This window comes from Lathyrus oleraceus, chromosome 4 (genome assembly GCF_024323335.1).
Source record: "Lathyrus oleraceus cultivar Zhongwan6 chromosome 4, CAAS_Psat_ZW6_1.0, whole genome shotgun sequence".
Classification (NCBI taxonomy): Eukaryota; Viridiplantae; Streptophyta; class Magnoliopsida; order Fabales; family Fabaceae; genus Lathyrus; species Lathyrus oleraceus.
In genome coordinates this window covers 44308073-44330390 of record NC_066582.1, presented here as the reverse complement: position 1 = coordinate 44330390, position 22318 = coordinate 44308073, and the positions used below count along the sequence as shown (strand labels likewise).

Sequence of the window (22318 nt, the reverse complement as noted above, 5' to 3'; positions counted from 1 at the left end):
TAGGCCTGTTTTCGGAGAGGGGGCGGGTGCTGGTGCTTCTGGTGCTGATGGTTCTGGTGGCGCTGATGATGATGCTGATGTTGATGATGATGGTGATGATGATGGTTCCGGTTTTGAGGCCGGTAGTGAAGAGGGTTCTGAGTCCTATGAGGACTAAGTTTTTTTTATGTTATGTTTTATTTTCTTGTATTTTCAGATATTTGGTATTTTGGTTATGTACTTTTTGGGGTGTTTTGTCCCCCACGCACATTTTAACATTTTGAAGTGATGGTTGTTGTTTATGTTTTAAATTATTGTGTTTGGTTTGAATTTCTTTTGTTTAATAAATTTTTGGTTGTTGAGGGTCAAACCTTCTAGATTGGTTGCTCCTCAAAGAAGTATCCAATGAAGGTGCATCCGAGCTTGGATGACGATGATAAAAATAAACAAGCGAATAATGCTAAGGTACATGGTTACCTATGGTTAGAATTTTAGAATGCATTAAGAACTTTACTCTTTTCGTAATTGAATATTGTTCCTTTTGCAACATAATTGAATGAATGATTCACCTAGGGCTTAGAACCACAAATTGTGAGGAAACCTCCATTGTACACTAAAATGCTGGATTCTAATAAACTGTGTTGATTCATTTGATTCATGCTTTGTCTTTTATTATTGTGAATTTGTGGAAGCAATTAGAAATGATCAAGGCGCTTGTTTTCTTTCGAGCACAACCAGTTCCAAATACAACTTACTCGTGAGCAGAGAGTATTCGTGAACCCCTTTGAGCTTAAACAGTTGAATCTCAGCTTGAAATAAGGCGAGACGTCAAAATCTTTTTTCTTGAAACCCTGAAATTTTTGATAATTGTTCTTTTGCCGTAAAAAGTCAAGAGCATTCACTTGGGGTGAGTAAAAGATAAGTTGGGGAGAACAAAAATGAGAATCGGTAGGTGCCACAACTCTTGAATAACCGAGCAAGCATTGAAAAAAAATTAGAAAAGAGAAACATCTGTTTTGTGAATACGATGTGAAAAAAAATGAAAATGAATGCTTGCTTGGAAGAAAAATAGGGAAAAACAAAATTGAGTTGTGAAATAAGAGTTGTGAAGGTTTCAAATGAGAAACAAGTGGAACGAAGTTGAGATGTGTGAATAACTTGTACAGTGAATGTCTCTTTTGCGTCGGCAAGTTCGTTTTCAATGGCCTTAGATATGACCCTTGTTTGTAAACCTGACCAAGCTACAACCGGAAAAGACCTTAGTGATCTTCGTGCTTCCGCATTTTCATTTATAATTGTTAGACATTGTATGAATTGAATTGACTTTTGCATTGTTAGTTGGAGAGTGAAATTGTCCCCGCGGTTGCAAACGCGTAATTTCTTCAATCCTTATTCGAAGAGGAGAGATAGGGTGATTCATTCAGGATAACATTGTTGTGGATTGATACATGTTTTGCATTGCTATAAGGCTTTAGTTCTTGTGTATTGTGTTATTCTAACCATTGCGAACTTGTGTCTGGTTGATTCTCTTGTGTTTGAGCCATTTTATCCGATTTCGGAGAAATCTTTTTCTTTAAGCAAATCCTCTTGTCCTTCAAGAGGCATACTTTGCTTGAGGGCAAGCAAGAATCTAGTTGGGGAAAGTTGTTAGATGCCCAAGTTTGCTTATTTGAGCTATCAAATGTGGACATCTTTCACTCCTTTTTGTCGAAAAAGTGTTCGGAACCGCCCTTGCTTTTGTTGATTTGCAATACTATGTGAAATGATCTTGGTACCTTTAATTTGTGTGTTATTGTGCAGGAATTAGGCATGAAAGAGTAGAAAACTAAGGCACAAGAAAGATGGCAAAGGAACCAAGAAAGAAAGCAAACATAAGCAAGCTCGCTAGGCGAGTGAGGTAGCGAAGTATTCGCTAGGCGAGCACACAGCGAGATGCCAGCGAACACTCCCAGACTTGGACAGAACCAAAAAGATCAAAACTCGCTGTGGCGAGGGAAGTAGCGAAGTATTCGCTAGGCGAGCATCCAAAGAGCAAGTAGCGAACACTTCCAGTAGCAAAAACATCAAGACTCGCTAGAGCGAATGAGAGAAGCGAGGGCTTCGCCTAGTGACGGATTGTTCGCCTAGCGAACAGATGCAAACTTGTCTGGGATGATTCCTCTGGACGCAGGCTCTTCTGGTGACTTATTTTGGGGCTCGCTAGGCGAACTATTCTGCTCGCCTAGCGAGCATGACAGCTCAGCAACCATTTCTATAAGTAGTATGGGCTACTTTTTGGAACAGGGCATCTTTTTTTGATCATCTTTTTACTTGTTTTTTGCTGAGAGGTGATTTTTGTGCCCTATAAACCCCATTTCTCATTCTTCTTCTTCTCTTGACAATATTTTATAAAAAGAAGGTGGATTCCCATCCAATCTCGATTCTTCGACTCGGATGTTGATCAACCTTCTTCCGAAACTTGTTGTTCAAGCTACCATGAAAATGAGTAGCTAAGTCTTTCATTTTATCAAGGTTAGATGTAGATGATCATAAGCTTTGAATGTATATGGGTTGATCTTCATTTGTAAACTCTTTTATGATGAATGTATGGTGAAAACCTTGTTTTATTGATAACTCTTTGTGTTGGTTTATTATTGAAAGGTGTTTTCCAACTCTTGACCTAGGTTTTCATCCATCCTTGTTCTTTAGCTAGAGATAGTTTTGAATGAGTTTGTTCACTAAAAAGTTAAACCTAAAAGTTGCCATTTTGATAGATTGTGTGAGAAATCAACAATGGATCAAAATGGGAAAAACCCACAATGTGTGTTAGAAATAAACACATTGGGAGGATTTTGTGAATGTGTTTATCATCTAATGGAGTTTATGAGTTTTGTTTGATCGAACATATGCATGCAAAGTGATCGTCGAACCCTAACTTTGACAATCTTTCTCAAATCGTAAAACCAAAACTTTTACCGCAATTTCTTACTTTTTATGCAAGCTACCGTAAACGAAAATTAAAACCCCCTTGTTACTATAAGTTAAGAACTTAACAACTGTCGAACGGCGGCAATATCACATAATCCCTGTGGAGACGATAACAAATCCCGATACTCTATCCCTGTTCTAACATTAGCCGAACTACGTTTTGCTCTGATTCTCATTCCAGATGAGATACGTAGGCATAAGACGCGACGTCTTACCGAGTACACTTCTCTTTAACCCATAGGTAGCCGAGCTACGAAGACTCTGATTCTCATACTCAGATGAGATACGTAGGCAGTAGATACGACATCCTTGCGAGTCATTTTATTTTAACCTTCCTTTTAGTAAATAGTACTTTAGATATACCTATACCCTTTAGACTAGAACAACACTTATGAAAAGGGCTCCCTAGGAGTACCTAGGATGTTTTGGGTGCTTAAAACCTTCCCATTGCATAACCAACCCCCATACCCAGATCTCTGACATTTTTACTAGTTTTTGATTCGATAAAACTTTTAGGTTTTTGTTCGCTTTCTAACCATTCCTTTGGATAAATAGAAGTGTGGCGGCGACTCGACTTATATGGTTTACCTTGGATTTATTCAATATCTCTAATGGTAACGAATACCCCGCTACAATCACCCACCATGGAATTTCCATCCAAGTTCAAGTTTGTCTATGTTGAGGGGGACAACATGCATGATTTGAAGACAATGATGCTTGATGATTGTCGTCTTCAGTGTTGGTGTTCAACAAATAATCAAGTTGTATCTCACTATTTTTCAACATCAACAACATCAACTTCAACTTCAACTTCATCTAAATCTACATTTTCAGCTTCATCTAAATCTACAGATCCATGTTCAGATTGATCAATTATCTGAGATTGTTGACATGGAAGAGTTTGTTGGAGTAAAACATACAACTCAATATAGTTGAAACCAGAATGTTTGTAACTAACAAACATATTTTCAACATCTTCATTGTCCCGAACCTTAAGTGGATAAAATTTAACGTGGTTTTTTTATTAAAAAAACTGGATTTTGATATATAATTTGTGATATAGGCCAAACCCTACTTTTGGTTTTATTCTATTTTTCAATGCAAGAAATTTGAATTTCTATTGATTGTAAATCGGACAAAATCGGTGTTTTGCAACTGGGTTTGTCTCCAAGCATAGGTATCTATACGACCCACGATAAACCACTTACACACAAGAAGCTTCAACGTCTAACCCCTCACAAAATTATCAAACATGTTACTCACAACCCCTATCCAACAAAATTACCGACCTACAAACACACAAACTCACAATCAAAACATGCCAGAGACTCAACCACAATACCAAGAACGTCCCTTATACCATCGCCAACAAGATGACTATTATCAAGACACCCAAATTGCATATGTCTCTAACACGTCATCCTACCATAGCCAAAATACCCAAGGAACATATAACACCAACATTTTCTCTTACCATAGCCAAAATGCACAAACATCACAACAACCATATGACTATCAAACATCATAACAACCATTTCAACCTTTCTCCAATGAATCGTTCACACCAATGTCCCTCTTCAATTGTTTAGGCCGCACACCAGTAACCCCATCAACACATTCCAATTACTCTGCCATGGATCGCGAACCCAGTTATGACAGCGAGTTGCTCCATACATAAGACTTATTAGAAATACAAGAACTTCTTAGAGATTCTAGGGAAGTTCATGAGACCTCAAATCCTCAAACACCTACGATGAATAAACAATGAGTATAACAAATTAGGGTAGCTAGTTGGTATGGAATCACTATCCGATATGACCAAATTGGTCGTCATAATTAATGTTTGTAAAAGTATTTTAAATTAAATATTAATGTTTACTACTTATGTAAAAAAAAATCACAATATAAATCTAAGTTATTTTAGAATAAATTTCTTTGTCACAAATGAAAAGAGAAATTTTGATATTGAATAAATTAAATAGTGTGGGAGGGTAAAATTTTAAAGAAGATGGATAAAGAGGAAGAAGACGCGCATTGAAATTGATGTTTGTGAGATGAATTGTGCTACAGCAGCAACCGCACTGGCTTCTCCGTTGCCATCTCCAACTTCCCTTCTTTCGGTATGCATCATTCGATTCTCTATCACTTCCTTCTTCCATCTTTCTCATCATAATTAATCAAAGTTCTTTTTTTGGATGAATTTTGTAGTTGAATTCTAGTGATGTTGTGGAAGTGAAACCCAATCAAAATGGGTATAAGTGGCGCTTGGTTTTGGCATATGATGGAACCAGATATTCAGGCATGTTTCTCTTTAACTATCTCAAAAAAAACAAAAACATGGGTCATTGTGTTATTCTGTCTTGTTTTGTTTCTCTTATGTTTTTTGTGACTATCCTTAATGTTCCTTTCACTGCTTATGTTGGGTTAAGTAGTTGAATTTTTTTCCTTTTTCTCAGGTTGGCAATATCAAGAGTCTCCCCCTACTGTACAATGCGCAGTTGAAAAAGCTTTAATTCAAACCACAAAGCTTCAAAGGAAGGATCTTCAGTTGGTTGGTGCAAGCAGAACTGATGCAGGAGTCCATGCCTGGGGTCAGGTCATATACATACCCTTGTCCTTGTTCCTTTTATGCCATTTTCATCTTTCATCTAGCAACCATTGGATTGGAATTCCATATCTTGTTATGACTGCAGGTTGCACATTTTTTTACGCCGTTTAATTACGAAAACTTGGATAGAATTCACGCGGCTTTGAATGGTCTTCTTCCTTCCGATATCCGACTTAGAGAGATCAGCCCTGCGTCCGCTGAATTCCATGCTCGCTTTTCTGTAAAAAGTAAGATTTATCATTACAAGATTTACAGTGATACCGTCATGGATCCGTTCCAGCGCCATTTCGCTTACCATAATATGTATAAACTCAATATCGCTGCTATGAGAGATGCTGCAAAATATTTTATCGGGAAGCAAAATTTCTCTGCTTTCGAAAATGCTTCTCATAATGATCGCGTAACAGATCCGGTGAAGCATATTTTCCGATTTGACGTGAAAGAAATGGTACTTAACGTTATTAGTATTTCGCACTAAATTTGCGGGAACTAGGAGTACTGTTAAGTTGATCATTTCAACATCTATGTGTAGGGAGCTCTTTTGCAGCTAGAAGTTGAAGGCTCGGGTTTCTTGTACAGACAAGTCCGAAACATGGTATTCATAAAAAGAATTCTTTGGCGGTTGCAAAATTACTGTATAGTTGATGTTAATGAATGGTAATACTAATGGCATGTATCTGTTTGCATTTTTAGGTGGCTTTGTTGCTTCAAGTTGGTAAGGAAGCGATTCCTCCGGACATTGTTCCACATATTTTGGCAAGTCGAGATCGCAGGGAGCTTGCGAAATACTCGTTTTATCTTCCACCACACGGTCTTTGTCTTGTTTCTATCGACTATAATGAAAGTCACTTGTTGCCTCCACCAGATTGCCCTGCAAAAAGTTTTGGTATGCATTATACCATAAGAAAATGCAAAGTTGTATTCTATTGATAATAACTAGGTAGCAGAACAAACAGTCTCTGATATTTACACATTCATTGGATGTTTGTGCTTGATGCTTCATAATCAATAAGTTGCTGGAGCAGTGGAGCCTAAAATAGGGATTTAGCTTAAGGGCTGGTTCAGAGATGTAATTGAGAAGTTCTGTATTTGATATGTTAGATTTGTTTAAATTAAAAAATTTAGTTAAATGATGTCTACATTTTTACACTCATCAATAGTGAAAATTCATTTGTGAAGCAGCCACTTTTTGACTTAATTGACAGCTGGAGAAGGTTTTAGCAAAGTGTGGACATTGTACAAGTACAATGGAAAGCTTTTAAGGCTTGGTTGGTTCTGTGTCATGCTATTGTGGCTTTCTCAGCATTTTCAAGTTCTCAAATCAGGTTGTGCAAAGTAAACAATCAACATTAAATCATAATAACTAGTATCACAATGGGTTGGATTTTAAAGCCTAGTCATACTTTTTTAGTAAAAAAAAGAAAACTGGTCTATAACTGTTACTTTTGAAAAAATAAATTCAAAAAAGTTTTTAAAATCGACTTTAAAGTTCAAAACTAGTGTTTTTTGGCCTTTTAAAAGAAATACACCTTTTTCTCCTCTACTAAAACCCTCATGTTTATATGTATATCTGAATGAAACAAATTGTTGAATATGATTCATGTTAAGTGACAGAAATCTTATAGGTGAAATTCTAAACGGGTCTTGGGCCCAACTGTGTGTTTATTGTGGGTAGGTGACTTAGGGATGCAGTGATAGTAGTTCCCATGCTACGTTTCAGGAGTACTATCGGAAGTTGAGTCATAATATTATATAGATTGTTTGTGACACTATATTATATATATTACTCTATAGTTGTAGAAATAGACACCATTAACCAAACTATATTAACAAAGATTAATCGCGTTCATTGTCTTTTACTTCGGTTTCTCTTTAATCTTCTATATTGATTTTGGTTCTAACAATTGATATCCGAGTGCAATTAATCCTGATGCAAAATTCGAGGTAACAAGGCTTGACAAAATGGGTAATTTAGGATTATGACAAAGGAGGATTAAGGGTCTTAGGATTATGACAAAGGAGGATTAAGGATATGTTGGGTCAGCAAAGTTTATAGAAAGTGTTGCGTGAAAGGAAACCGACCGACATGGAGGATACCAATTGGGCAGAGGTGAAGGAGAAGACCGTAAGATTGATTTGTCTATGTGCTTCAGATGAGGTGATGTATCATATCTTATACCTAACAACGCCGAACGAGGTTTGAGATAAATTGAAGAGCTAGTACATGTCAAAGACGCTGATGAACAATTTGGAGGTCTGATTTAAAACATGTCAATGTCTTCAACAATATAATCATTGATCTGGTGAAGCTTAGGGTGTTGTAGTTGCAAACAGATTGGACATTAAAAGAGGAACTATCCAAACAACAACATGACTCATTAAGTTATGCAACATGGTTCAAACCAATGATTCTGACAGTGAAGCAGGTATACTCTGTATTTCATCTAGCAAGTGCAAAGATGAGTGGATTCTGGACTCTGGTTGCTCTTACCACTTGACACTGCACCGGGATTCAAGTAAGGTAATTTTGAATTTGTTTATATGGTGATGATAAAGCATAGAATGAGACCAATTAAAATTGTCATGAATGATGGTAGCGTGCGAACTTCGAATGATGTTTAATATATTCTAAAATTGAGGAAGAACTTGATTTTTGTAGGTACTCTACAAGAAAATGGTTTCTCCTACAGATCTGATGGAGATAAGAACATTATATGAAGGTTAACAAGGAGGTAACATTTACAAACTGTTAGGGAACACTGTTGTAGATGATGTTGCATCACTTGAGTCTGATAATGATGCATCCAAACTATGATATGTGCTTTTGGGCCATCTCAACGAGCGCGGGATGATGAAACTTCATAAGAGAAATCTATTTAATGTTGTTCGTAGTTGTAAGATGGATTTGTGCAAGTATTGTGTATTTGGGAAACATTTTCATGTTCGGTTCAAGGCTGGAAAATACAAAACAAAGAAAATTTTTAAATTATGTGCATTTAGATGTGTGGGTCCTATCAAAGAGGTTTCCATGGGTGGTTCCAGATATTTTGAATATATTTTGAATTTCACAGATGATTTTCTCGCAAGGTTTGAGTGTTTTTATTGAAGCAAAAATGTGAAATATTTATCAAATTCAAGTTGTGGAAGGTAGATATAGAGAATAACACAAGTGACAAAATCAATTATTTACGGTCAAATAATGGGATATAGTACATTGATTCAAATTTCAAGAAATTTTGTGAAAAACATGGTATTCAAAGGAATATCTCAGTTCATAAGACACCACACCAAAATGGTGTGGCAGAGACAATGAATATGTCTATAACTGAAAGGACGAGATGTCTATTGTTAAATGCTGGACTATCAAAAGGTTTATGGAGAGAGGCAATTAACATGGAAGACTATCTTATCAACATGTCACCAAGGGCTTCATTGGTGGGAAAGGTTGAAGAGAAGGTATGAACATGTAATCCTATTGATCTTGAAAATTAAAAAAAAAATTGTGTCAAACTTATGTGTGCATATATCTAGTGAAGATCGATCCAAACTTGATTCGAAGTCGAAGAAATGTGTTATCGCCAGTTATGCAAAAGGTGTGAAGGGGTTCGATTTATGTGATCTGATTAAAAAGAAAATGGTAATCAACAGAGGTGTTATTTTTTATGAACAGTTAATGGTGAAACAATCAGTTGCGATAGATATGTCAGCATCTGAGTGAGAAAATTCCAATAAACAGGTGATTCAAGTGGATATTGTACTGCCACCAACAATATGCAGGTTATGACTGAACCACAAGAGGAACCAAATTCTGGTATTGAAATTGACCATGAATCTGAAGTTTGAGTTTGAGTAAATGGTTATATTTTTGTATGTGACAAAGAGCACCACCCAACCAAGCCATCAGAAAGATACGAGGACGAAGCCTTGGTAGCCTATGCACTTGTAACTAGTTCTAGATATCATTCTATCTTTCGAGAGGCTACAGTTAGTCAGGAGAAAGATAAGTGGGTGGTTGCAATCATGGAGGAGATGACGTCCTTGAAGAAAAATCAGATATTAGAGCTTGTTCAGCTTCTTAAGGGGAAATGATCATCGGTTGTAAGTGGGTGCTCAAGAGAAAACTAGCATTAACAAAAAAATAAGGGGGAAAGTTCAAGGCTCTTCTTGTAGCAATGAGTACTCACAACATAAGTGAATTGACTATGATGAGATTTTCTCTTCAGTCTCCATATATTATTCTATCAGGACAGTGTTAGCCTTGGTAACCAACCGAGACATGCATTTAGAACATATAGATGTTAAGACAACATTTCTTCATGGTAATCTAGATGAGCATATTTATATGGAGCATTCAGGGGTTTAGTGACACTAGATATGACCGACTAGTTTGTAAATTGAATAGGTTTTTGTATGGTATAAAGCAGTCTTCAAGGCAATGGTACAAATGTTTTGATTCACACATGCTTTAGATTGGGTATAAAAGGTGTGAATATGATTGTTGTATTAATGTTATGAGTCTTGACGACTACTCTTTTATTTTCATGTTAACACATATTGATGATATGTTGGTTGTTCCTAATCATTTACATGACATAAAAGAATTAAAAATCATGTTAGGAAAAAAGTTTGACATAAAAAACTTAGGTGTCATAATGAAGATACAAGAATAGAAGTATTAAAATGATAAGTTGAAAAAGTGCTAGACAAGTTTGATTTGGATGGGGGGCAGTAGAACATTGTCTTTACATTAACCTTAAATGGTAGAAATATAACTGTAATAGACAGAAATAAAGAGAACTATAATTATTCTATAGTTTCAGAAATAGACATCATTGGTCGAACTGTATTGACAAAAATCAATCATGTCCATCGTTATTCTAACACAAATCATTTGGAACATTTATATCCTGTTAACATTAAATGTTTTGGAATTACTGAATGTCCCAGGTTATGCTATTCATGCTTCCAAAGGGAATAAAAGATCATACCAAAAGGAAATATTGTAGGAATGTAATTCATCTGAACCAAATACAGGACACAAATTTGCTTGGCATATATTCCTATAATGTTTTGCCAAGTTATGATGTGATCACATCATATCAACATAAATTACGAATTACATGAAACAAAATCCCTAGTCCCTAGTAATGTTTATTTCCCTTTTTGTTTGGGTCTCTACTCTCCTCTAACCAGGCCAAAGCAAAAGTGCTACTTCAGTTCTTTGAGGTCTTGATATCAGCTTAAATAATACACGTGGTATCATCATCATCACAATGTTTAAATATTGTTACAATGATACATCTACTTATAAGTTATAATGTCAAATGCAGATTCTTTATTTCTGATACTTATCCTCCTCATTTTTCTTCCATTGTCTCTAGGAAGAAGCTTCGTTATTGATTTGTGAACAATAGTGCGCGTATGAGTCATGCGCGAGGTTCTGCAGAACACAAAGAAACATATCAATGTCAGTTCAAAACTCAAATCATATGACCCAATTTTTATGGCTATACATGACAAGGTAAGAAAAAAGGTTGTTTGAATACCTGTTCCTGAGAACGGAAATACATGAACGGCGTATAATATAAGAAGTTTGACACCCTAGACGTGTAAATATCAGCATATCTGCGACGATAAATTTAAACAGTTAAATATCAAAGGAGCGAAATCATAAGACAAGATCATGGACATCACAATAGCAAAGCACCTACTTCTCAATTTGTCTCATCAAGTGGCTCTTATCCCACAATCCAGCACGAGATAGAAATCCCCACCTAATGCAGACAATTAAGCCAAGTTAATCACAAACGCTCTTTGTAAATCGACAGAAAAGGCCGAGTACAATTACAGAGTTTTTCAATGAAAAAGGTTTGTTCTTTGAACTTACCTTGAATTGAAGAGCTCTCCGTCCGCCTCCAGCATTGGCGCAATTTTCTCATCTAGTCGTTGCATAACAATAAGTAGCTTTTGCATGCTTTCAGTGAGGTCTTCATCATCCATGTTAGTTGCTGCAAGGGTCTTCAAGTACATTGAAAATCTTACTATTGGTGTTAAAGTAATAATAGGACCAAAACTTAAGCACATAATAAATAATAAGTAGCATATATACAATAGGATTATAGGACCAAAACTTACTTGAGCAGGGCGGTCTTTGCTTCGCCTTTGCAGAGCTAGTCGAAGTTGGTTAAAGAGATCTCCCACAACTTCCTTTTGATTTATAAGCTCTATCAATGATTCCCTATCACTTCGGCAATTAATCAAGGCGTTGTACTGACGTTTTAACATTTACAAAAGTACAAGGACAATTAATAGTTGGTTCAATCGAATGCATTGAACAAGCAATCATATACTTTTTTCCTAAAAAAAGTGTATTATTATTTTGAAATTCGAAGAAATAAATTGTTTCAGAAATTTCTTTACTACGAAATGAGGTCAGTGTGAACTGATTATACTAACCTCTTCTTCAAGTTCTCTGCAAATCAACGCTGTTCTCCATCTCAAGTGGAGTTTGGATTGACTGACATCAGTGTAAATATGGTCACCAACATACAAAATCTCATCTCCGTGGATACCTAGAGAATTTTCAACCATCTGTGCACTTCCCCCCGAGTACAAACCACCTGCAGAAGACGGCAAAGCACAATAACCAATAGTAAAATTAGCAGTTCAATTATCCATAGTCAAAACTAGAATGTTTGTTGTCTAAGTTGTATTAAAGAGAAATTTTAAAGAAAACGAAGCTGTTTTGCATTTCTTATATATGTTACTATGATAGAAACAAATAAAAAATTCTAGAATATATTTGCTTCAAGAATACAAATTACCAGGTTGAGCCTTGAAGCACGGACGCATTAGACCCTCGCCTGTCACCACTTCATACATAGGGCTTGATGTTTGGAAGAACTCTGGTTTTCTCGCTGACACAATTACCTATCCATTAAAAAGAGCCACGTCTATTTATGAAAGGCTTATCGCACAATAGGATAAGGTTGATAATGAACAAAGTAATGAAGAGGATATAGAGCACTTATCGTCACTCCAATGTCAAGAGAGTTCAATTTTATTGAAAAAATAAGTTAAATGAACTTACAATGTCAAAAAGATCTCTCCAACCCATATCATTTGGAAGGAATCTATTAAAAGAATGTCGCATCATTTTGTCTGTGTAAAGAAAGTCCGAGTTGGTAATAAGCACAAGTTTTTTCCCAGCCTGTTTCATGAAGATGGCAGAGTAAGCAGTATAAGGGCATCACGCGCTATGCAAAAAAATTAAAACATTTGAGGTAATACCTCTTTCTGATCCAAAAGTGCCAAAGGTAACTCTGGATCAGGCTCCACAAACTGTTCAGGCTTAGACATGATCTCACTCTGCATAATTTTCATAAGTCATTTTGTGTGAAATGTTAATAAAGAACAACAACGAAATTTTGTAGCGACCAAGACAGCAAGAAGAATGTGTTGACCTTAAGACGACCTTCAACATGAGCCCAGAAAAGAGCTTTTCCAACAGCCTGAAAGTTGTGCCAATAGTAAAGAAAAAAACTCCCTCGTCAAATTTAATAAATTTACAATTTTTTTTGCACCACATTACCTTATAAAGACCTTTATAATCAAGGGGGCCAAGTTCTGCCGGTATGGTCCCATCATCCAATCTGTCAACCATCTGAAATAAATTATATCATCAATAAGGTCTCGTTATAATATAATAATCACTTCCATTCTGAAAATTTTATGCTTTTAACAGTAGTTTCAACATACCTGCATGTAGGCCACTGCTTCAGACACAGAGAATAGTGTGTTGAGAAACTCCCATCGACTCTCTTTTCGCAGGTCCACCAGTTCTCTCCCGTACATCTCACTTCCATTGCATACAAAATTAAGTAGCACTACAGAAACTATTACACCAGTTTTCTATAAATGACATCTACTAAGCTATTAATGTGTGAGCATAGGCGCATGATGAGTAATAGTGTATATATACATATGTCAATGTGAATGTTTTGCTACAAGGCTTTCAATCAACGAAGCAGTACATGATCCATGTCAAGGTGCAAATGTACAATAATGCACAAATCTACGGTTTTTACAGAAGATGGATCTAAGCTGAACACTTGACTCTATTGTTTTGGCTATTTGAATTAAGCGCCGGTTTTCAAAACATATTTATCTTGAATGCACTCTATTGGTATCCTAAAGTGACACATCACGCATGTCTTGATAAGTTAGTTAGTGCAGAATGTGATGATATAACAAGAGAGAGATTCAGCATGGATTTCCATTATCAGAAATAGAAATTAAAAGGCCTGACACTTACCTAACAGCACGAGTAGATAACATTTTGGTGCCATGCATGGCTCTTTTTACATAACCAAATCGATCAGCTTTAACCAAGTTGCCTCTCTCTTTGTCTATAACAAGGCCTCTAATTACCTGAACAATTAACAATAAAAGGCAAAGATCACTCCAACAAACAAGAGATATTATGGATTGGATTTACAAATGCCTTAAGCTTGCTAGAGAGAACATGTTACCAGGTCAGGATCAAATGCAAGTCCGTCAACAGGGAAGCCCATATTTTTAAGGTTTTCCATACAGTAGTCATAAGCTCGTCCTTCCCAAGCCTACAGTTCCAGGTAACGCAACAATAAATAACCTCTTTCATACTTTATAAGTTTATTATAATTCATACAAACTATATGATACATGGGAAAGAGGTGTACCATCACATTATAATGGATAAGGGTGTAGTCCATGTCATATCCAATGGCACTAATTGACCGCAGATTCAATGTACGGGTGCAGAATATTCCACGGGGTGAATTTCTGGATGAAGAGGGGCTCTAAATGAGGAAACAAAAACAGTGAGTTTTACTTACTGTATATCTTTACACGAGACAACACCAACACCGTAGTAAAAATCCTAACAGAGAAGACTGAAAGCGCAAAATTGAAGGATTTCAATGATAGAGAAATAAGCAGATGATATCATAAGTAGATTACATCAAACATCAACTTTTCGAAAAGGATTATAAAAATATGGATATGCACACAGCAATGAGTTGCCACAAGATATATACACGACACTTTCATTTATGAACTAATATCATAGAACACAAGGATGTAAACCACAAAATCATTCAAGCCAAAAACATTAACAAACTCGAAAAGGCGCAAGAAAGCCAAAATACTGCACCGGAATGCCCAAATCTCTAAGCAAATCTTCTGCCTCTCTAGTCTCTGATCTAGCCACTTCCTCGATTGGACCTTCAAATGCGTCATCACCAATTCCTACAAGGTAAGAGACCAATATTTTACATGTTAGCATTAATTAACAAAAGCCACATTCAATGTAGTAACCCCTGATGCTCTAGTGAGAACATTGGATTCTGTTTGGTTTGAGGAAACATTTTCAACTTTAACGGATAATAACAACAAAATAAGCAAGGAGACACTTTTGTGATTATTAAGATAACAAAACATCACATGCATTCACAATTTTCTAAACAAACAAAATAAAAGCAATACCAAACAAAATTGAAATAAAATAGTGAAAATCCAAATGGGCAGCAAGAAAAAAAATGGGAATTTAGTAAAGTTTAAAAATTTACCAAAAGCCTCAAGCTGTTCCAACTTAACATTCAAATCACCCTTTGTGCTCTCGCCTAGGTAATCCACATCACACTTGTTTGGCGGAGTCACCGAGAAAACATCTCCTCCGATGGATTTTGAGTCAATAGTGCAGCAACAAGGTTTCAAAAGTTTGGCTAACCTCGTAGTGTTATGGGAAGTAGGTATCGTGAAAGATGTGTTTTTGAAGCAGTTGTTTGTGGTGGGTGCCACAGACAAGGAAGCATCAACACCGTGAACGGCGAACATAGAGAGAACCTTTGCTGCATTCATGTGATAGCGTGGGGTTGATGAGGAAACAGAATCCTTGTCGGGGAACACTGAAAGTGAAAGAGTGTGTGAATGCGTCAATGAGAATTGTGGATAGAAAGAGGAACAAAACAGAAAAAACAATTTATTTATTTTTGGATTTGATGAGTGTTTTGGTTAAAGGCCCAGAGCCTTTTACTTTTTTAATTTTTAATCTCTTTTAGAAGCCTCACATCTTTAATCAAATTACACCAAAACAAACACTATTTTTTTAAGAAGATATTTATTTAATAAATATATTCGTATTTGAATTCGTAATAGTACAAATGTCTAACAAACTCCTAGTTGATAAGAGTTGTTAGGGGTTTAAGCGTTGTTGTGGTATCGAGAATCTTTCTTAGACGAGATTTTAGTCGAGTCCCTCAGGTAAGATTTAGTCGAGTCTTCCTTGAGGTTTGAGAAAATTCTCATTACACAGTTTTTCGTAGAAGATGGCTAGAATATTTCAATAGAAATCCAGCAAGTTAATTACCATGTATGGCAGCAATCATCTTTTTGTGGAAGTCTAGTAGTTTAGTTATTCCATAGGGCGACAATGATCCTCCTATGACCGTCTAGCAGTTTAATTTTCCCATATGCCGGCAAGGATCTTCCTATTGAAGTTCAGTAGTTTAATTATCTCGTGGGGCGGCAATAGTATTTTTGTGGAAGTCCAACAGTTTAGTTTGATAGTCGAACCATATTAACTTGTTGCAAATTTCAAAGTTTCTTACAAGATTTTTTGGAAACAGGAGATTTGTTCTCATACAAATTAACTATAATAGTATCTCAAATTGACTGAACTCCATGTTCTGGGAATTAGTCATCAATCTCATTCTTCAAGCTTATAAGCCCTTCTAGGTAACTTCTGTTATATACAATACAGTCCCTCACAGTTAGGTTGTAGCTTTCCTTGTTGGGCGAGCACTATGACTTGTCGTAGCACTAAGTCTCTTTCTCGCATCTCTCTTCGAACTACCTTGGAGTTATATCTCCTTGTTGTTCTTTGTTTAGCGACAAACTCTCAAACATGGGTGACATCTCTTGTTTCGTCAACTACGCCAGTGATACATCTTAGCCTTGGTTTTTTTTCTTGTTAAAATAGGAGTGTCACCATGATGGCGTGTTGATTTCAACTAGCAGCATTGCGTCTTCCCCATATACTAGCGTAAAAGGGTTTCCTCGGTGGTGGAGTGAGGGGGTAGTGTGATATGACCATAGTACTTTGTGCAACTGCTCAGCCCATAATCATTTGGCATCATCTAGATTCTTCTTGATCTCCTTCAATATCACTTTATTAGCTGAATTTGCTTGTTCGTTCTCCTATAGGTGAATGACGGATGCGAATTTGGTTTCTACACCCATGTCCTTGCAGAAATCGATCAGGGTGGTTCCGACGAACTAAGTTCCATTATTTGATACGACAATTCCTGGTAAACTGAACCTACATACAATCTTCTGCCAATAAAAGTGACAGTCTTTATGTCGTAATCTTGGACACATATTGTGCTTTTATCCACTTCGTGAAGTAGTCAACTCCTACAATCAGAAACTTTAGTTGGTCAAGAGGTATCAGAAAAGTTTCTATAATGGCAACGCCCCAATGATAAAATGGCCAAGGTGTTGTCATAGAGTGGAGTAGTTCGCTTGGCACATAGTGTAGATTGGCATCTCTCTAGAATTTATCACATTTTTTATGAAGTCCATGGTGTCTTTCATTAATGAAGGCTAGTAGTAACCTAATATTAACAACTTATGATCCCAGGCTAGCCCGCCAATATGGTTGCTACAAACCCCTTGATGAACTTCAACTAAGACTAGGGCGATCTCATGTTCTCCTATACATTTTAACATAGGAGTGATTTTTCCTATTTTATAGAGCTTTCCCGACAGAAGAATGTATTATGTTGCACGCTTGCAAAATTACTTTGCTTCCAATTCGTCCAATGGTAACTTGCTTGACTGTATCTAATAGACTATATGTGTCATCCAGCTTCCAATCATAACAATATCGATAGTGTTGTCCTCCCTTACCTCTATGCAAGGAATGGAGAGCATTTCTTGTATTACGATGCAATTGAAACCTGATTTCAAACTACCCAGTTTGGACAGTAGGTTTGCTCTAAAGTACTAAAATGATGAAACTACAAATACTTAACAACCCCTAGTGGATAAGGGTTGTCTGAGGCTTAAGGGTTGTTGTGGTATTAAGAAATAGCTCGGTGAGGTGAGAAACTATTGTTGTGGTATTAAGGAATGGCGAGCATTTCTTGTATTACGATGCAATTGAAACCTGATTTCAAACTACCCAGTTTGGACAGTAGGTTTGCTCTAAAGTACTAAAATGATGAAACTACAAATACTTAACAACCCCTAGTGGATAAGGGTTGTCTGAGGCTTAAGAGTTGTTGTGGTATTAAGAAATAGCTCAGTGAGGTGAGAAACTATTGTATCTGTGTATTTTCTCTTTGTGTTGTTAATTGTCGTTAAGTTTCATGATACTAATGTATTTATAGTTCCGGTTGTCTAAAACAAGTCTTCTTAGAATGTAGTAATTACTCTAAGAATTACTGGTTCATTCTCTAAAGTCTATGAAGTGTAGTTAAGTCTCACGACTTCCTATGTAACGTTTGTTGACCCAGTACATGTTTTACGCATGATCACACATTATGGATGTAGTGACTGGAGATTCGGATGACGTGTCTGCAAAAGGGGAAACATATCTTAAAGGGGGGATCGAACCAATAAAAGAGATACTTTATGAGGACGGTGGGTTAAACATGTATCTTTCACCCATCCATTATATCCTTCCAATTATACCATTACATAATTATACAATAATGTACCTCGACCTAGTGTTTCTTCGTGGGGAGCTTCTGTGTTGTTGGTTAAGAAGAAGGACGGTGGTATGCGGTTGTACATCAACTACCGCCCGTTGAACAAAGGTTACCATAAATACAAGTATCTTTTACAACAAATTGATGACCTAATGGATCAGTTGAAAGGAGTATGCATGTTCTCGAAGATTGATCTCAGGTTGGGGTGCCATCATATTCGGGTAAAGAGTTCAGATACACCTAAGACCACTTTCAGGATGTGGTATGGCCATTATGAATTTCAGCTTTTTGCTGTTTGGAGTAACCAATGCTCCTGCCATCTTTATGGATTACATGAACTGGGTATTCCAACCATATATGACCGGTTCGTGGTAATCTTTATAAATGACATCTTGATTTACTCCCAGACTCTTGAAGAGCATATGGAACACTTAAGGATTGTGTTATCTATCCCTCGGGAGAAGCAGTTGTTCGTGAAGTTTAGTAAGTGTGAGTTTTAGATGTCCTAAGTGAAGTTCCTTGGTCATGTCATATCTGGAGGAGGTGTGGTTGTGGATCCCTCAAAAGTGGAAGTTATGGTGAATTGGGAACGACCTAAGAATGCATATGAAGTTCAAAGTTTATTGGGTTTGGCAAATTACTATTAGAGGTTCATTATGGGATATTCCAAGTTGGCATTACCGTTGACGAGACTTACGAGAAAGGAATATTATTTTATGTGGGATTCAGAATGTAAAAAGAATTTTTGGAAGTTAAAGAAGAAGTTAATCACTACTCCATTGTTGGTAATTCCGGATCCCAATCAACAATACAAGGTTTTCTGTGACGCCATGAAGAAGGTATTGGGTGGAGTGTTAATGCAAGATTGGCAGGTATGGCTTATGCATCTCAGCAGTTGAGACCTCGTGAAGAGAACTATCTCACCCATGACATTGAGCTTGTTGTCATTGTTTCTGCACTTAAGGTATGACAACACTACTTGTATGTAATTCATTTTGAGATGTTCAGCGATCATAAGAGCTTGAAGTATCTCTTGATCAGAAGGAACTAAATATGTGTCAGCGAAGATGGATGGAATATCTGTAGATGTTTGATTGGCTGCATTTTGTGTTAAAACACTAATTGTACTCTGATGTCTTAACTGATGTCATGACATGCCTTGGAGATGTTTGATTGGTTGTATTTTGTGTTAGAACACTAACTGTACTCTGATGTCTTGACTGATGTCATGACATGCTTAAGTAGCATGTTGCAGGATTAAGCTAATACAGGAATTAGTGAATGTCAAACTGGATGTTATGACATTCATCCATGACAGCAGATACTGAACTATAGAACAGTTGGTTTTTCTGTTATGGCTCAGTATTGAGTTCAGTCTGCTTTTTAGGGAAGTAGCAGACCTGGCACATAGCCTACTGTCTGAATGTCAAACTGAATGTTATGACATTTATCCTTGACAGTATATACTGAATAATAGGCAGGTTGGTTTCTCTGCTATAATCAGTATTTATTTCAGTCTGTTTTACAGGAGGATAACAGACCTGTCATAGGACCTATTGTGTAAATGTCAAACTGAAGGATATCACATTTATCTCTGACAGCTGATACTGAAGTATAGACTGGTTGATCTCTCTATTACAGTTCAGCATTTAGTACAGTCTATTTTTTTAGGAGAATAGCAGACCTAACATATGGTTTATGTTCTGGACGCTAGACTGAATGTTGTGACATTCATTCCTGACAACATATGCTAAAGTGTAGGATGGTTAGTTTTTCTGTTTCAGTAATTTTCTCAGGCTATTCTTCAGGAATCCAACAGCTGAGCTAAAATCCAGGAAACTAACAACTGAGCTACATTTAATGAACCTAACAAATAGCCTATTTGTTAGCACCCTAAAATGTGGAAATTAGGTTAACTTGCTTAACCTTAATTTTAGGGAATACAAGTACAAGGCCCAAGTGCTACAATATAAAAGGATGGCAATCCTTCATTCAAAACTCAGGGGTTTTAGGCGTGAAGATTTTATTGTTCCATCATACTTCACTGTTGTATTTTTGTGTGTCTTGTATTAGGTGTAACTTGTGAGCCAAGCAATTGTCACCTAGATGATTGCATTGGACTAGGGTGTTCATTGAGTTGTAAGTGTTGTGTCACTCTAAGCTTTTAAGCGTGAGTGTTGTGTATCTTGATTAAAGTTGTTAAGCACAATCAAGAGTTGTTTGAAGTATAACTTCACCATTTAACTTTAATCTAATTAAAGGTTGTAATCACTGAGGTGATTGAGGGGGAGTGAGTAGGAACTTTGGTCTTAGTGTAAGATTGAAATTGCATTGGGTAGGTAGTAAGTGATAGGATTAAACAAGTGGTTTAAGGCCTGAATTAATACTGCTAATAGTGGATTTCCTCCCTGGCTTGGTAGCCCCCGGACGTAGGTGTGTGTGACACCGAACTAGGTAAACAATTCCTTGTGTTATTTACTGCACTTACATTTACCTGCTGTTTACATTCCTGTCTGCATAGAATCGGATGTCATAACATCCTGTGTGACATCGATAGTCTGTTAACTAGAATTTCAATTGGCATCAGAGCAGGCACCCTGCCTGTTAATTTCTGGGTGAGATCTAGGGACGTTACTTTCTAGTACCATGGACAAGGATGTAGGACACTCAAATAGACCACCCATGCTGGATGGTTCTAACTATGATGACTGGAAACCTCGTATGATAGCCTTCTTGAGGTCTCTAGATAGCAAGGTCTGGAGAGCTGTCAACAAAGGATGGGAACATCCAACGAAGACAGGTAAAGATGGAATTATTTTGCAAATTCCTGAAGAAGAGTGGGACAAGGAGCAAGAGGCACTAGCCCTTGAAAACTCTAAGGCCTTGAATGCACTGTTCAATGGAATAAATAAGAACATCTTCAGACTGGTGCATCACTGTGAACTGGCTAAAGAAGTTTGGGATACTCTCAAAACAACTCATGAAGGTACATCCAAGGTGAGGATGTATAAACTTCAGATGCTGACCACCAAGTTTGAAAATCTGAGGATGAAAGAGGAAGAGACTATTCATGACTTCCACATGAATATTCTTGAAATTGCCAACACTTCAGGTGGCTTAGGAGAAAAAATGGCTGAAGAAAAGCTTGTAAGAAAGATTCTCAGATCATTGCCAAAGAGATTTGCCATGAAGGTCACCGCTATAGAAGAGGCTCAAGATATCTGCAATATGAAGGTTGATGAGCTTATTGGTTCTCTCCAAACCTTTGAAATGGGTTTGTGTGAGAATGTTGAAAAGAAGAACAAAAACATAGCTTTTGTATCAAATACTGAAGAGGATTCAGAAGAGGGGAGTACTGGAGGTGATGAAAGCATATCAGAAGCCATAGCCATGCTTGGGAGACAGTTCAACAAGTTCATAAAGAAGATTGATCAAAAAGGTAGACCTAATGTCAAGAACAGTTCGTCTAACATCAGGAAAAGATCAACATCTGAAGAAAAGTTCAACCAAGGCAAGGGAATCCAGTGTCATGGATGTGAAGGTTTTGGTCACATTAGAGCTGAATGCCCTACCTTCCTCAAGATGTAAAAGAATGGGTTATCTGTCACCTGGTCTGAAGGAGATTCTGAGAGTGAATCTGAAGTAGAATCTGCCAAACATGTCACTGCACTAACCAGTGTTTGTGCCTCTGATGATGACTCAAGTGGAGATGAACTGACTTTTGATGAACTTGCTGCTTCATATAAAGAGTTATGTGTCAAAAGTGCAGAAGTGTGTGTACAAGGAGAAAAGTATAAGAAACTCATCAAGGAGCTGGAGGATGAGAAAAATAAGCATCTGACAGTCATAAATGGTCTAAATGGTGAGATAAACTTGCTGACCTCCAAGCTAGATCAAATGACAAAATCCATCAGAATGCTAAATAAAGGAACTGACACGTTGGAAGAGATCCTAAAAGTGGGACAGAAGTCATGAACCATGTCTGGTTTAGGCTTTGTGAAGAAATCCTCTG

General features: G+C 36.9%; 2 protein-coding genes across 2 annotated transcripts; one reads left to right on the top strand and one right to left on the bottom strand.

Annotated features, from left to right (window-relative positions):
• The first annotated feature begins 4883 nt into the window (after positions 1–4883).
• LOC127138771 (uncharacterized) lies at positions 4884–6703 on the top strand. The gene is made up of 6 exons (XM_051065291.1): positions 4884–5066; positions 5155–5245; positions 5403–5542; positions 5640–6002; positions 6087–6149; positions 6248–6703. Exons 1-6 carry the CDS (start codon positions 5001–5003, stop codon positions 6482–6484), a joined length of 960 nt encoding a protein of 319 aa, XP_050921248.1. The 5' UTR covers positions 4884–5000; the 3' UTR covers positions 6485–6703.
• Positions 6704–10539: 3836 nt separating this feature from the next.
• LOC127138770 (uncharacterized) lies at positions 10540–15583 on the bottom strand. Its single transcript, XM_051065289.1, has 17 exons — positions 15163–15583; positions 14748–14842; positions 14275–14394; positions 14086–14175; positions 13869–13984; positions 13313–13412; positions 13146–13217; positions 13018–13065; positions 12845–12922; positions 12645–12764; positions 12379–12484; positions 12011–12174; positions 11690–11824; positions 11442–11572; positions 11266–11328; positions 11101–11179; positions 10540–10994 (listed from the first exon to the last, which is right to left on the bottom strand). The coding sequence occupies exons 1-17, from the start codon at positions 15452–15454 to the stop codon at positions 10932–10934; spliced, it is 1872 nt and encodes a 623-aa protein (XP_050921246.1). The 5' UTR covers positions 15455–15583; the 3' UTR covers positions 10540–10931.
• Positions 15584–22318: the final 6735 nt, after the last annotated feature.

Excerpts from the sequence above, each read along its gene's own strand:
- LOC127138771 (XM_051065291.1), top strand. The coding sequence starts at position 5,001 with ATGAATTGTGCTACAGCAGCAACCGCACTGGCTTCTCCGTTGCCATCT. Across the intron at positions 5,067-5,154 it reads CTCCAACTTCCCTTCTTTCG|TTGAATTCTAGTGATGTTGT; the intron begins GTATGCATCATT and ends TGAATTTTGTAG. Across the intron at positions 5,543-5,639 it reads GAGTCCATGCCTGGGGTCAG|GTTGCACATTTTTTTACGCC; the intron begins GTCATATACATA and ends TTATGACTGCAG.
- LOC127138770 (XM_051065289.1), bottom strand. The coding sequence starts at position 15,454 with ATGAATGCAGCAAAGGTTCTCTCTATGTTCGCCGTTCACGGTGTTGAT. Across the intron at positions 13,218-13,312 it reads AAGCAGTGGCCTACATGCAG|ATGGTTGACAGATTGGATGA; the intron begins GTATGTTGAAAC and ends AATTTATTTCAG. Across the intron at positions 12,923-13,017 it reads ATGTTGAAGGTCGTCTTAAG|AGTGAGATCATGTCTAAGCC; the intron begins GTCAACACATTC and ends AAAATTATGCAG.